Source organism: Spermophilus citellus, assembly GCF_964194105.1.
Source record: "Spermophilus citellus genome assembly, chromosome: 5".
NCBI classification, from domain to species: Eukaryota; Metazoa; Chordata; class Mammalia; order Rodentia; family Sciuridae; genus Spermophilus; species Spermophilus citellus.
In genome coordinates, this window is record NC_138186.1 from 108,203,106 (window position 1) to 108,219,850 (window position 16,745).

The 16,745-nt window shown below is 36.5% G+C and overlaps 1 protein-coding gene across 1 annotated transcript in view; it reads right to left on the bottom strand.

Moving 5' to 3' along the window:
• Positions 1–16,745, bottom strand: part of MCHR2 (melanin concentrating hormone receptor 2) — a gene marked incomplete at its 3' end in the record, with an annotated part of 38,132 nt that overhangs the window by 16,537 nt on the left and 4,850 nt on the right. Inside the window, exon 2 of the mRNA XM_081295008.1 lies at positions 896–1,103. Within this exon, the coding sequence (XP_081151134.1) occupies positions 896–1,077 (182 nt within the window). The 5' untranslated portion in view covers positions 1,078–1,103. The remainder of the gene's footprint in view (positions 1–895; positions 1,104–16,745) is intronic.

Below are 16,745 nucleotides of genomic sequence, written 5' to 3' on the forward strand. Positions count from 1 at the left end.
AGCAAAGATATCAAGTATGATGGGGCACATGTGTATTAATTGTAAACCAATTTTGTCAAGTCCATAGAAAACAAATGACCTGGGGCTGGGATTGTGGCTCAGGGGTAGAGCGCTTGCCTTACACGTGTGGGACCCTGGGTTTGATCCTCAGCACTACATAAAAATAGATAACTGAAATAAAGATAATGTGTCCAACTACAACTAAAAAATAAATATTAAAAAAGAAAACAAATAACCTGTAATTTTTCTCCAGATCAAACATTTTGCTCAACTTGAGAGGAAGGAAGAAATGACCTGAAGTGAGGAGGGAGCAGTGGAGCAGAGGCAGGAGGAGGTCCTGGGGAGCAGATGTCCCTCAGTTAGGTCTATACTGGGATGGTCTACACAGAGGGGAAACATCTCACTATCTATGCTCCCTGCATCTTCAGATGCCCAGGTGAGTGAAAAGGGATTTCCTTCAGCCAAAACAGGTCACCTTAGGGTAACTCTTATTTCTGGAAAATAAAATAGTTGTGTTGCTACTTCAACCCCTGTCGGGGCTCCACCTCCAAAGATTTTGAGTTAATGAGTTTGTGGTGAAACCTCATGTTAGGATTTTTAAAAGCTTCCCAGGTGATTTTAATATGTGTCTGAGATTAAAACTCCTGGCTCTAAAAATTAACTGACCCAGCAGTAAGCATTGGACTAGGTCTTAACTGTTTTGAGATCAGCAACTCAGATATTACTGAATGTATGATGAAAATATCTGTAGAATCTTCTTTAATTATCTTAAGCAAATATTCCCTAAACCTGATTTCATTAAGCAAATCCTACAAGGGAAGGATTCACTTGATTTATTTAGAGAGTTTAGAATGTGTTCCCCACATTATGGAAGAAAAGAAAAAGAAGTCCTTACCTTACTATTGTGAATACAATGAGAATGTTGCCAACCAGCCCTGTTAAACAGATAATCCCAATCATGGAAGGAAGGATGACTGTATCCACAATGCTGGGGGCTTCAAAAGCAAACTCTTTATTCCAGGATTTGTTTAAAATTTCAGTAGAGGTGTTCCAAAAGGTTGAGTGAAATGAATTCATTGTTCATGGGCTTCCAGTGTTAAAAGCTGTGAAGTAATAGGAGGTGATTTGTTTATTGAGTTTTTCCAGTATAGATTTCCTTTACTTAATTCAAAGAATATTTGTTGGAGCCTCATTTGTACCAAGAGTTCACACAACACAATGTTATTATGGTTTAGATATTAGTGTCCCCTCAAAACTCATGTCTGAGACAATGCAAGAAAATTTAGAGGTGAAATAATTGGGTTATGAGAGTTTAGCCTAATCAGTGCATTAATCCCCTGGTACGGGTTAACTGGGTGGTAACTATTTAGGCAGGCAGATTGTGGCTGGAGGAGGTGAGTCCCTGGGAGTTCTTATAATATTTTGTTCTTGTTGAGTGGAACTCTCTTTCTGTTTCCTGGTGCCAAGTCCTGAGCTGCTTTCCTCTACTACACACTTCCACCATGATGTTCAGCCTACTCAGTTCCAGAGTTATGGAGCCAGCCATCTATGGACTGACACCTCTGAAACTGTGAGCCCCATATAAACTTTACCACCTTAAAATAGGTCTTGTCAGGCCTTTTAGTCACAGTAGCAAAAAAGCTGACACAGGATTCCAGGGTAAGTATGATTGGCCCTTTTTAATAATGATCTCATAGGTTACCAGAAGAGAAGGTCAACAGCAAACTACAGAACAGCACGAGAAGCACCATGCTTGTCTTCACACTGTATTGTAGTTCTTGCTTTGAGCAGAGTTTATATTTGTTCAGCATGTACTGGTACTGGTTGTTTACAACTTATGTCTAATTGTCTATTTGTAGTGGCTAGTATCTCAGCAACACTCAGGTTGTTAAACATATCTTTGTCTGCTTGTTAGTACATGGTGTATATCCAGCTGATTGTTTAGGATGGAATGGGTAAGAATTCTTGATGTGGTCCTTGGACTATTCAAGATAGTCAATAGGAATGGGTCAGTTCAGCAAAAGGTAGCTAGCTGTATGAGGGTAAAAGTGTCATGACCAGTGAAAGCACCATGTGCAAAGAAGTATACAGAGATAAATGCCCCCACTGTTCAACCTAAATATAAACAAGTAAGCAAATAAAATATAACAGAGCTGAAAAATTATTTGTGCAGTCAACTGTCTTGGTAAAGACATTTTAAAAATGTCTGTTTTCTGGTAACAATAAATTGGGTTACTTGAATCAATGTTTATAGCAGTTCAATTCCCAATAGCTAAACTATGGAACTGGCCTAGATGTCCTTCAACAGATGAACGGATAAAGAAAATGTGGTGTATACACACAATGGAATAGTACTCAGCCATAAAGATAAATGAAATTAAGGTATTTGCCAATTAATGGATGGAACTAGAGACTATCATGCTAAGTGAAATAAACCAATACCAAAAACCTGAAGACCAAATGTTCTCTCTGGTATATGGATGCTAATTCACAATAAGGGGGCAGGGTAGGGAAAAATAGTACTTTGGATTAGACAAAGGGGAATGAAGGGAAGGGAGGGGGATTGGGAGTAGGAAAGTTAATATAATGAATTGAACATTACTTTTCTATGTCCATATATGAATACATGGCCAATGTAATTCCACATACTGTACAACCAGAAGAATGGGAAGTTGAAATACATATATACATATAATTTGTTAAAGCGCATTCTACTGTCATGTATAAAAAAAGAACAAATAAATTAAAAGGAGATTTTGAGGGAAACAAAAAAAGTCTAGTGTTTTGTAATTATAATAACTTGAGGCACAGGAGAAAAATGAACTCATATCAACTGCTTTTAAAGCATCTCTGTAAGTGTAAAAAAGATAATATGGATTATATATTCAAATGAGCAAGTTTGGGGGACCTGCAATGACCTGCATTTTTAGAAACAATGATTTAAATTAAGATGGGCAAACTTTTCCCAATGAATTATGTATAGCAATTTCCGTGATCTCCCAAATCATTTTATGAATTTCAATATTCTCCAAATATAATCTGGAGGAATATGGCTCCTCAAATTTTAGTCAGCAGGCATACTAATAAGTCTATTTCTAAGACTGATGGTCTGACATTTAAGATTTGGGAGTATAATCAGTTTAGCTACATGTTAATATGTTTTAATGTTTAATAAAAAATAAAATTGCAAAGTCAGGGGACTTACTTATTGTTGACAATTCCCAGGTTACTGAAATCTAAACTCAAAGTGCTTCAGTCTCACCCCTTCACCTCTGTGTACCTCTTGCTTTCTTTCTTTCTCTCCCCGTTATCAAGTCCTCTGAGGAAGATGGGAGATTCAGAGTGGGACATAATTCTGTTAAATAATTCTCTGTGGGGAATGAACTCTGAAAGCAAACTGTAACCTTTAATCTATAACCTTTACTTGTGTCTCAAATACCTGACAAAGTAAGAGCACTGTTCCTTGGCAGGCATTGATTTCCTTTGTGTCAATTAAAACTTCATGCTTAGCAATTTGGGCATAATGGTGCACCCATGTGGTCTCAGATACCTGAAGGTTAAGGCTGGAGGATGGCTTGAACCCAAGAGTTCCAAACTAGCCTGGGCAACATAGTGAGACCTTTACTCCAAAAAGCAAGCAAGAAACAAACAAAAAAAGGACTTCATGTGTCGCACCTCCTGTAAATGTTGAGATTTGAAGTAAAGACAAGTTGATGTATTAGTGGAAATTCTATATAATTAAAATTTTGTTAATCCTATTCTCAATAGGCTGTTCATTAGTTAAGGAATAAAATATTAATTCACTGATGTGTTCAATATTGGACATTTAAAAAGTCTAATTATTAGTATTGATATTGTGTTCCTATTTTAAATATCATTAATATTTACTTAGCTGTTTTAAAGTACCGTTTACACAGAGTTAATTCTTCAGAATGTTTTTATTATATTTAAGGGTAATTTTCATATAGGAAAACTACCCCTAATTTTATGATAAAATCTGATGCTATATATGATTAACTTCATAAAAAATTCTTTGCAGACACACCCGTGTTATCTCTATATCAGTGTTCATGTGGTACTGCTGGGTGAACCCACCTAGCCTGTATTAAGAGAAAGCACTTTTCCCTTGAAACTTTTTAAAGTATAAGACTTTTTCTCATTTCTTAAGTTTTAAGTTTTGACACTTATTTGGACTATGACCCCAGAAAACAAGTCATAAGCAGTTGAGAATGCTTTTTTGTAGCAAGATTTTTTTTCTAAAAAAAAAAAAAGAAAGAAAAGAAAATTTATGCTTGTGAGGTTGGTGTTGATAGAAGACTGACAGTGTCAGTTTAATGTATTCTGATTCACAACGTTCATCTATATACACTGACATCTTCATACATACGCAATTTATTCATGATGACTAGGACAAGCAAAATGAGGAATGAATTTAAAGGAAATTAGACTATTTTTTAAGAAAAAAGTATGTTAAGAAGTCTGAAAAGTGTTAAGAAAATGTATATGGTAGAGAAGAGCATGATGCACAGAATAAATCAAAAGGACTAGCAGATGATGTATTCATTTATATTGCAGTGATAATTTCACAGTTGTGATTATTTTTTGAAATAAAGCCTAAAATAATTATTCTCAACTTTTTTTCCAGTAAACAGAGTCATGACAGGATGAAGTAACTGATGAGTCAGCTTTATGGCTGCTTGTTTTATTACTTTAAATATCAGAAAAATCATCTGCTAATAATTCGAAGTTATTGAGGTGTTTTGATATCATCAAAGTACAAAACAGAACAACTACATTTGCCTGTCAACACTCCTTCCCACACACACCCACACACCTGTGAATCCAAGTTGTGCAGATTTGCTAAGTTATATCCCACATAACAGGAGGATCTCATTTTTCACCTCATCCACCCATCTTGTTCCATTGTATTGAAGCTCTGGGGAATCTCCATTTTTAATGATCTCTCAGCATATACTTTATTTTATGTCATTCATTCTTTCCACATACATAGTGTCTATAGCAGTGAATAAGATCAACAAGAACCTGATGAAGACCTCAAGTCACACCCCAATATTTAAGGGCTTGCGGTTATATAAATGTTTGATGTTCTGCTGCTTGAAATCTGTAACACCAATTAAGTAATCTCTCCAAGTCTCAGTCTCCCTATGTAAAATAGTAACAATAATAGTACATAACTCAGACTACAGTTGTGATGAATAATATGACAGTATTGTCATAAAAGATTTATCACAAAAAAGTTCTGAGAATAATGTTTTCTCATACTGTCAGCCATTATCATCCCCATCATGACCATCATTATGCCCTAGAATGTGCTTGCTGGTGTGAGCCCCTGGGATGGAGATGAGATGGTGAGAGTTGTAGGAATGAATTGGGAACCAAGACAGGGCTGAGGTTAAGGCTCTGACCTTTAAGCTACAGAGAATGGGTTTAGAAACAAAGCACCAGCTTTTAGTTCTAAGCACTCCAGAGCTTGAAGAGAACAGAGGAAAGGGGATCACACCTATAATTCCATCTCTATCTACTGATGCTGTCCAGACAGCTCCTGAAATGACTAGGTCATCTCTCACTAGAAGGAACCTCCCAAGAGCTATCCCACCTCTCACTTCTTAGTTTTTTCATTTATCTCCAAGTGACCAGGGGATGCTGGACAGAAGAGACTAATGGAGTTTATTCCAATGGAGAATATACCATGAGTCGATGATGATGTCAAAATGTGGTTGAATAGTTTGGAAGTACATTTTAAACATACCCACCACTTCATTTCAGCCTCTCATGCATCTCATTGGTTATCTATTCTCAGTGGCTAAACACTAAACAACTGAACTTTATGCTCAACCTTGATTAATATAGAAGGTCACTTTACTCTTTGTCTCAACAGTCATAGCCTCATTCTTTTGAATTCTTTTTTAATGTAATTGGAGAGAAGTCTCTCTCCACTGGAATGATGCAGGAATCAGAGCTCACAGTGGGGTGTAGTCATGCATATAGTAGGATTTGTAGTACTTTTTCTTATACAATCAGGGTGGGTCTTTAAGAAAAATATAAAGTTATCAATACAAATTTAAAAGTGATTTGGATTGGACAAAGGGGAGGATGAGGAATGGTTATGAGAGTAGGAAAGATGGTGGAATGAGATGGACATGGTTACCCTAGGTACATGTATGATTGCACGAATGGTGTGTCTCTACACCATGTACGACCAGAGAACTGAAATGTTGTGCTTCATTTGTGTATGAAGAATTGAAATACTTTCTGCTGTCATATACAACTAAGTAGAACAAATTAAAAAAATAATAATATAAAACAAATTTAAAAGTGGGGTTGGGGCTATGGCTAAGTGGTAGCACACTTGCCTGGCATGTGTGAGGTACTAGGTTCAATTCTCAGCACCACATATAAATAAATAAAATAAAGGTCTATCAACAATTTAAAAAAATATATAAAAATGTGAATACTTTTTCAAAGTGAAAAAAGATATGAAAAATTTAAGAAAGCTAACAATACCAGAAATGGAAAATAACATAGTATTTTGATTGCCTAACCAAAATCTATTATTCTTTTCCCCTACACTTTTAGCTGCATAATCTTTATCTATTCAAACTACAATGATCACATATAATATCATCTATATTTCAGTTCAGAATCTATAGCCTTAGGAAACTATGTGATTTTGCACAAGTCTCAATCTTTTTATATCTGAGGATTTTCACCCATATAAAACCCAGCTATAATCTGGTGAGCACCAACTGTGCACAGCTTTGGGGCATTTCCAGATGGCGTACCCAAGGAGATGAAGTCATAAAAGGTGATTGATGGTGTGAAGGAGCAAAGCTGTTGCAGTCTCTATTTGTGTAGCCAAAACTGCTCCCACAGCTCAACTCCTCATGACTGTCTACTCATGCCCTTGTTCAAAAACAGGTACCCAGGTGTGGCTGCTACAAGCTGGCCAAGCCTGTCCACTTTCATGTAGCATCACCTGTGGCTTTTTAATAGTGCTCCTCAGCTACCTTATATTTGCAATTATATCCACCAGACTTCCAGGTGTCTTCATACCCTGCATTCTACTTAGGTTCACCTTCCAGCAGCTTCTTTTACACCAGATCCATCCACTCGCTTCCAAAAGATCTCCTAAGCCTTGCAGTAAGACTGTTGACAGGGGTCTAGGTCTATGAGGATTCGAGTTTTCCATTTAATTTAAGTGATTTGCATCCTTAGGTCCTTGTCTCACATACTCACTGGCCTTTTACTACAGACAAGTTGCTTCTCTTGTCAACAACTCACACATTCCACTACATCAAAAGCAATGGACTTAAAACAGCATACTACAGGGACACAGCCACATCAATGTTTATAGCAGCACAATTAACAATAGCTAAACTGTGGAGCCAACCTAGATGCCTTTCAGTGGATGAATGGATAAAAAAATGTGGCATATATACATAATAGAATTTTACTCAGCATTAAAAAAAAGAACAAAATCATGCATTTGTAGGTAAATGGATGGCGTTGGAGAAGATAATGCTAAGTGAATTCAGCCAATCCCCCCAAAATCAAATGCCAAATGTTTTCTCTGATATAAGGCAGTTGACTCATAGTGGGGTAGGGAGGGAGAGCATGGGAGGATAGATTAATTTTAGATAGGGCAGGGAGGTGGGAAGGAAAGGGAGGGGGCAGGGGATTGGCAAGGATGGTGAAATGTGATGGACATAATTATACAAAGTACATGTATGAAGACATACTTTATATACAAACAGAGATATGAAAAATTGTGGTATATATGTGTATTAAGAATCATAATGAAAAAAAACCCAAAGTACATGTATAAAGGGATAAATTGGTGTGAACATACTTTATATACAGAGATATGAAAAATTGTGCTCTGTATGTGTAATAAGAATTGTAATGCTTTCCACTGCTGTTGTGTATTTTTTAAAAATGAAATCAATAAAAGATAAAAAAGCAATATTAGGCTTATAGAGGCCTAGTTCTAATACTTACTGACCTGTTTATTCTCTTTTAGTTTTGACTTCTCTGCTGTAATGAAGTTATATTTTAGTGAATTGGTTTGAGGTAGGTAAATACTTAACTTTTGATAAGGCAAATAGGACCTGAGACACAGTCTGACATGTTATCCCACTCATTCATGAATCACTCTCAAAATGTGTGAATAAAAATTGATTTTTTTTCTGCTCAAGCAGTACTTAATATTTTAATTAGCACATTAAAAAAAATCTCCTTCGACCCTGAACTGTATTAACTGAGGGAATGCTTTTTGTAGATTTGAAAATAGGCTAGAGAATCCAGACTCTCCTGTTTTATGTCTTCTTTTTCTAATATCTTCTAGATTGTTAGAACAACTTCAGCTCATTGTTTTGTTAGGGCAAGTAGTGGGAGAAAAATCTTTGAAGGAAATTACTCTTTGTTTAGGAAGAACAGAATATCTCTGAGGTTGTTCATGGGGGCTGGAAACCATCCAGCAAGTGCTGCTTCATTGCTCACAGGCTTGAGACAGTTTTCCTTTCCTGGGTCCTTTCCTCCAAGGAAAATATGAAAAATCGTATTTTATAGCTACATGGGCATAAAGACAAATAAAATCCAGCTTTTCTTCCGAATTTGAAAAGAAATGAATACACATCCACTGAGTCCTGGAAACACTGTAGGCCCTGGGCTACTGTGCCTACTGGATAAGGCACTTCCACTCCTGTGTCCATGATTTTAAAGAAAGTGTTGAATTAGAAGCTCAAAATGTCATGCTTCAGCTTCAGAATTTAGGAGCCTCATAAAAATGAGGCTATTTTTTTTTTAATTAATTCAACCATCTCGAAGTTTGCCAGGTGATAAGTATAATTTATCATGCTAATGATCAATCTTGGGCCACATCATTGCTGTTCTGGAAATGAATATAAAGTAAATGTGGATACTTCTAATATGTGGTAAATTCAAGAATCATACCCACAAATTGGGAAGGCAGGAAAAAACTCACTTTAAGAATCAACTTAGGCAGCTATTCCCACATGATGTGGCAAAGGTCTAGAGGAATGTGAGGGAAGGCCAGGCTGCTGAAGGGCCTGACTGGCGGCCCCAGCCAAAGGCAGAGCAGGCTGGAGCTTCATTAGCAACAGCTCAGCAGCTCCAGGAAGCTGCCCTTCCTCTCCCTTGCCTACTGATGCTTGAAATTAATTTAACTGAGAATGTAGCCTTTCTTCTTCGTGGTACAAATGATGCTTATGATATGAAAATCCCTAAGGAAAGAAAGTATTGTATTAAATGCTCGGTGTGGAATTAAGAACTTCCATCAGAACCTTCTCTGAAAGCAGTCGTGTTTTAAGGGGAATTTCCTGGTCTTGCCAGCCTTTAAGACTCTGAAAGAAGCTACAGGAGTTCAAGGCAGCTCTTTAGAAAAGCCACATAGTGGCACTCCCTGAAGGAAAAAGAGGACATACAGAGGCTGGGGAAGAACAAAGAAGGCTTGAACCCCAGAAATGTATCCTCTTCACAATTTATGCTGCAGTTAGGGTGAGAGGGGCAGTGGACTTTCCAAAGCAGGATGCTAAATTAGAGAGTCTTGTTGTGATATTGACTAGGGTGTGGGCAGGGAGGAACTAGGGGGAGGAAGGTACCACTGCCAGGCTTCTGGTATATTATACAGGTTACATCCTAGTGTGTATGTGGGAGTATTTATTTTGTAAATATCAGACAGTTGTATATTAAAGTGGTTTTCTGGATAATGATAGTAGAGTGTTTTGTCTTAATAAAATTAGCACCTTGTGCCCATTTCCTGACACCTGGAAGTCAGGTGACTGAGAGTGTCTAATTAGCAGAAAGATGCATATAAGCAGCCCTATTCACCCAAAGAAGGTCCCCACCTGGATTGACTCCCCACACTTAGCCCTCTCAGAGGGTAGAAGTCATTTTTAATTCATCCTTTATCCTATCTCCTCAGAGCACAGCATGCATGTGACCCTGAACTTTACCTTACAACCACAGTAGTCACTAGCCACAAAGGGGTTACTGATCATTTGATGTGGTGTGTCTGAATTAAGGTGTGCTGTAAGTATAAAAATGTACACTTGATTTTGACTATTAGGTGTAAAAATGCAAAATCTGTTCTTGTATTGAATTACAGATGGAATAATGTTTTTAAAGTAATGTGTTAAAATATATTCAAATTAATTTCACTTATTTTTATTTTTAGCTGCAGCTGCTACAAAATTTAAAATGATACACATGGCTTGCCTTTGTGGCTCATAATTCTGTTGGGCAAAGCTGCCCTGGAAGCTGACTATAGAAAATGTCCTTGATAATTTATATAATGATTAGTTATATTGTTGCTAATTTAATACCCTTTAATATAATCCTGATATTATATACTTTGTAAGAATTATATGAGTTATAATAGTAAACAGGGTTAAAGTAGAAAATTTCTGAAAAATTTACGTTCCTTCTTGGCCAAGTAATTAAAAAGGAAAAAAAAATTATAATGGCCTGGCACTGTGCCCAGCTGACCTACAAGTTGTAATTTGCAAAAGAGTTGTTTCCTGCTGAAAATTTACTAGCATCAAAATAGCCTCATATAAAAATGGTGACTAATGTTACAGATTTTTGTTTAATTTAGCCAATTTAATTTATAAGCTGATTATTCTCTTCTGTAGTTTACAATAAGGGAAGCATTCTAAAAGCATACTAGTAGACTTCACTTAACCAATCTAGGGTCCTTTGTTGGCATTAATTTAACTAAGATGTGCTATTTTCAAGGTATGTGAATTGTCCTCAGCACCAGACCCACCTGTGGAGGAGAGTGAGAAGAGTCAAAGGAAAGTCAGTGTACACCCCTGTATCTGGAGCGCACCCTCTGTGAGAGCCTCTCATTGCCAGGTGAGGGCAGGCTGACACTGAAGCTGCTTCTACCAATACCCTGGTATGATCATTTCAAAAGCCTCAGAGAGGCTATAGGAGGTTCAGGCAATTCCATAGAACTACATAGGTCATCCCCTGGCCCTCTCAGAGAGGCAGTGAAGAGCTGTCTGGGTATGTGGGATGGACTTAAAACTGCATGGAAGGGGTGTGTGTGTGTGTGTGTGTGTGTGAGAGAGAGAGAGAGAGAGAGAGAGAGAGAGAGAGAGAGAATCTTCTAGATATAACCTTTTCAAGGACACAATGATTACTATCACAGATGTAAAATACCATCTATGTTGGAAATTTCAGGGCTGAGTCAAATCCTGCATATTCTAAAAATTGACAGTGAGGTATTTAATAGCAATGAGAAAGTGGAAGAATTCTTTATTCTGTCAATACTCAGTGTCCCACTGACAGGTACTGATTACATAAAACTAATTTCAAAAACATCAAAGAAAAGATATATCCATTCTGACAGTACAATCCCAGAAGGGTTGCATGAAAAATTTAGTATTCATTTCTGCTGCAGGTTTTATGATAAAAAGTTATTACATATTTGAGTGGATGTCAAAATAGGGCTGTGAATTTAACAAAGGAAAAACCCTTAGATAATTTGCACTTCTTCAAATAGGTCAAATGCTATACAATAAGAGACATTTTAGTTTGACAATCAGAAATGTATTACAGTAAAAATAAATGTCTTGGGGCCTTCCAAGCGGCTGGCTAATCTTTAACTTGGCCATCAAACATAGTATTTTTTTTTTTGCTTATTTCTTCTCCTTTTTATTATTTTTAATTTTAAAGGTGTAGCTTGCCTTAAGCTGTGGCTCGGACAAAAATTTAGCAATTCCTGTATCTATCACTTAATATTCCATATTTAAGACAGAGACAAATATATGTTTATTTAGAGTTGAAATGAATTCACCTATTTTTTTTCTGCTAAGCACTTCCCTGTATGAATGGGTTTCAAGATTGAAGAAGAGGGCTAAGGTTGCAGCTCAGTGGCAGAGTACTTGCCTAGCATGTGAGGGTTCAATCCTCAGCACCACATAAAATTAAATAAATAAATAAAAGACATGCTGTCCATCTACAACTACAGAAAATTTTGTTTAAAAAAATATCAAAGAAGAGGGTGACTATAAGAAAAATAAATGTTCCATTGCTGGGCAGATGCTTGTGACTAGAGTGGTTTTACTGAAAACTGAAGGCTGGCTTCTAGTAAAGTCCTTGTCCTTTGGAGGATCTGGACATTGCTGTGTGTAGCTAGGAATGGATAAGCTGGGCTGATTCTAGGCAAATCTATCAACTTCTTTTTTAAAAAACATTTATTTATTTTTTTATTAAATTATTTATTTATTCTAATTTGTTATACATGATAGCAGATGTAATTCATTTCATATTACACATATAGAGCACAATTTTTCAAGTCACTGATTATACACAAAGTATTTTCACACCATTCATGTCTTCATACATGTACTTAGGGTAATGATGTATAACTCATCCTACCATCATTACTGCCCCCTTACTCCCTTCCTTCCCCTCCCTCCCCTTTGCCATATGTAAAGTTCCTCCATTCCTCCCATACTCCCCACCCCCATATCACCATTATGAATCAGCATCCTCATATCAAAGAAAACATTCAGCCTTTGTTTTTTGGGGATTGTCTTACTTCACTTAGCATGATATTCTCCAACTCATCCATTTATCTGCAAATGCCATGATTTTATTTTCTTTTAATGCTGAGTAATGTTCCCTTGTGTATATATACTAAAGTTTCCCTATCCATTCATCTACTGAAGGGCATTTGGGTTGGTTTCGCAATTTAGCTATTGTGAATTATGCTGCCATAACATTGATATGGCTATGTATGTATGTAGCATTATTTTTAAGTCCTTTAGGTATAAACCAAGGAGTAGGATAGCTGGGTCAAATGGTGGTTCCATTACAAGTTTTCCAAGGAATCTCCATACTGCTTTCCAGATTGGGTGCACCAATTTGCAGTCCCACCAGCAATGTATGAGTGCACCTTTTTCCCCACATCCTCACCAACACTCATTGTTGTTTGTATTCTTGATAGCTGTGATTCTTTTTTTTTTAAGAGAGAGAGAGAGAGAGAGAGAGAGAGAGAGAGAGAGAGAGAGAGAGAGAGAGAACCCTTTAATATTTATTTTCTAGTTTTCGGCAGGCACAACATCTTTGTTTGTATGTGGTACTGAGGATCGAACCTGGGCCACACGCATGCCAGGCGAGCACACTACAGCTTGAGCCACATCCCCAGCCCCATTGATAGCTGTGATTCTGACTGGAGTCAGATACAATATTAGAGTGGTTTTGATTTGCATTTCTCTAATTGATAGAGATGTTGAATATTTTTTCATTTATTTGTTGATTGATTGTATATCCTCTTCTGCAAAGTGTCTATTCAGTTCCTTGGCCCATTTATTGATTGGGTTATTTGTTTTTTTTTTGATGTTAAGGTTTTTGAGTGCTTTATATATCCTAGAGATTAGTGCTCTATCTGATGTGCTTGTGGTAAAGATTTTCTCCCATTCTGTAGGCTCTCTATTCACCTCACTGTTTCTTTTGCTGAGAAGAAGCTTTTTAGTTTGAATCCATCTCATTTATTGATTCTTGGTTTTAATTCTTGTGCTATAGGAGTCTTAAGGAAGTTGGGGCCTAATCTGATATGATGGAAATTTTGGGCCTACTTTTTTTTCCATTAGGCTCAAGGTCATTGGTTTAATTATCAACTTCTTTTAATCTTGGCTCCGTATCTGTTCAAGGAGAATCATATAACTCACTGCATACATTTGTGAGGAAATGAGATGGTGCTGGGAAGTTATGGTGCACAGTAACCGTGAAATAAGTCTTGATTATTACTATTGCTATTAATTTCAAATTTGTGCCTTTACTTATTTTCTTTGTGAAAATCTCTTTTCTTTCTTGATGATGTGGAGAAGTTCTCTTTTCACAATGGCTTACCCTGGTTATTTCCAGTGCTGGAAGTTTCTCCCTCCTGTATACTCCAAGGTTTTGTGTATACTTCCTAATTTTTAGTTCTGTGTTTACATGCCACTTTCCTCAAACTGTAAGTTACTATGCATGCCCAACATAAGCTCAACACATACTTGTTGGCAGAGTTAACAGTTTTTCTCTCCAATGTTCATCCCTCCTGTATATCTTGCATCTAATTCCATATTCTAGACTCTGATTTCAGGGCTTCCTAAACCCTGGGCCCCCATCTCTGTGTTCTACTCAGCTGAATGTCCTCTGGGTTCTTCACAAAGTTCTACTCTCTCTGCAGTTATAATAGCCTCCTTTCCCACCTCAGCAATATTCCTTCTCAGCCTTTTAGTCACTTCAAGATAACCAATACTTACTTCATAGTTACTGTGTACCAGCAGCGACCTCCTAACTGGACCTCCTAACTGAAGCATTAGCTAATGACTCACATCAATTTACCTTTATCCAACTCCATTCAGGGAGACTGTTCATAAATGTAATATCTATGACATAAAAAAAATCTATCCAGGATGCTAATAGGGGTGCCATCTGAGTTGAATGGATTAATTCTTAATGGGGAAATGGCTTTTTCCAATTCTCCCTAAACTCCCAATACAGGTTGGTCGAATATAACACCCAAACACTAGATGTCAGAGGAAGAAGCCTATTTGTTACATGTAGATACAAGAAGAGAGTGGTACTAGATGCTCATCACCTCATTTTTCCTCGGGGGACCCAAGGTGGGGCATTCTCTTGGTGAAAGTGGTCTTTCTTAAGGAATATGTGGCCCTAGCCAGTTGTTGTATTAGTAACCCGTCCTGCAAAAACAAAACCAAACAAATGAACAAAACCCCTGTTCTTGCTCCTGAATCTTCATATTACGTATTTGTTTATAGAGGATGCTGTGAGTAGAACTAGGTTGCAAACAGTTATCTGAGCTAGAATATATCCGACAGCCATCTTTCCTGTTATGAGGGCCATACACTACTACATAGCCCTGCCCCATACTCTGAACTTTCAGAAGCAAGTATGATCATAATTGCTGGGAAAAAAGTTGAGATTTTCACACTGTAGGTTTTGCCTCATCACCTCAACAAAACCATTCTTTTCAAGATTGCTCAATCTCATTATTGGCTAAATCAAAGAAATTTTTCTGTGTCCTTATTTTAGTTGGTTTCCTAGAAATATTCAGCATTATTGAAATTTCCACCTTAAAACCCTGTTTTCTTTAGAATTCCTTGATCTTATAATCTCATGTTATTAAAAAATATGCATCTGTTTGTGTTTATATGATATACTTTTGCATACACGTTTTATTTTTCAACTTCTCTGAACCACTTTAAGTTATGCCTTATCTACAGCATAGAGTTGGATATTGCTTTATAAGTCAGTTTGTAATTATTTTCTTGATATAGAGGCGAAAATGAACTCTTCTGCATCTATCATAATAGATATATTTGGTTTTAACTCTGGAGGGAAGGGTTGGTTTCTTTGCAAGGGGCTTCTGGTTAGGTATCATGTAGCTGGTAGGTTGATCAATAAGGATGCTTTCAACTGCCAGCTTCAATAAAACAACACAAATGGCTTTCAAAAGATTTATTATCTTGAGTAATAAGGAAGCCCAGAAGTCTTTTATAGCTTATATACACACATATACATATATGAGAGAAATTATCTATTTTTTCTGTATTTTTCACTATCACTTTGTTTTGATTTTTCTAACACACTTATGTGTATTTTTGCTTTGAAGGTTACCTTTGTTTAATATTATATACTACTTTTAGATTTTAATTCTTTAGATATTATCTCCTAGTTCTTCAATATGGAAAATAGCATTAGCCCATTCCCCTTCCCTTGGTACATCCCTTCTGGCTCTGCACTACTCAATTTTGGTCTATTTTTAATCTTTGTATGTTTTAATGTTCTTAATATTTTGAATACTTGTCAGTTTAAATAATAAATATTTTTGGCTCACATTTATTACACCAGAGGTCATTCACTCTATCTCCCACCTTCTTTCTCTCTTCTTCCACTTTTTGATCAGTTTGTAATTAAAAATTCTCAAGGCATGTGGCCTGACATCTTAATCTTTACATCTCCTTTAGGACTGGTTCTGTAATTACATCATTCCATGCTCACTGTCACCACTTTTGCTTTTAGTTTAAGGAATTTGCCAAAAACTACATGGACAGACCAGAGCCAGAATTTAAACCAGGTTGACGCAAAATGCCATGCTTCTACTACATCATGCCTCTTCCAAAAGTATGTATGCACATGCATATATTTAAAAGATAAACTATACTGAAAGCAAAAAAAAGATCAAAATATTACATGGAAAAATAAAATATAAATATTAAGAGGTAAAAAGAAACAAAATAGAAATAAATTGATAAATATATTAAAGAAACTAAAAGTAACTTAGTTATATAATATGGAAAAATAAAAATGACAAAAGATTTTATGTGGGTACAAAATATTATTTCTTGGTAAGCTGTTTACAAGTCAATAATAAAACAAAAGAATAAAATAGATTAACAATAGACACACAGAGGGTTAATCGTTTTCAAAAAAGTATTGAGACAGAAAACAGACTAAATTAAAAATCATTAATCTGCATTCCCTGAACAAAGGCAGCCATAGACACCAGAGAATAGTGAATCCATTTGATCTTAGAATGATTTTCTTGCAAGAGGTTTCTGGTTTGGTATTCTTTGGCTGGTGTGCAATTCATGTGGGATACCTTCACCTGCACGTTTAAGAAGACCCAGCCCTATCAGCTTAAACACAACAGAGAGGTCCACTGAGGGCACTTTCACTGTGGA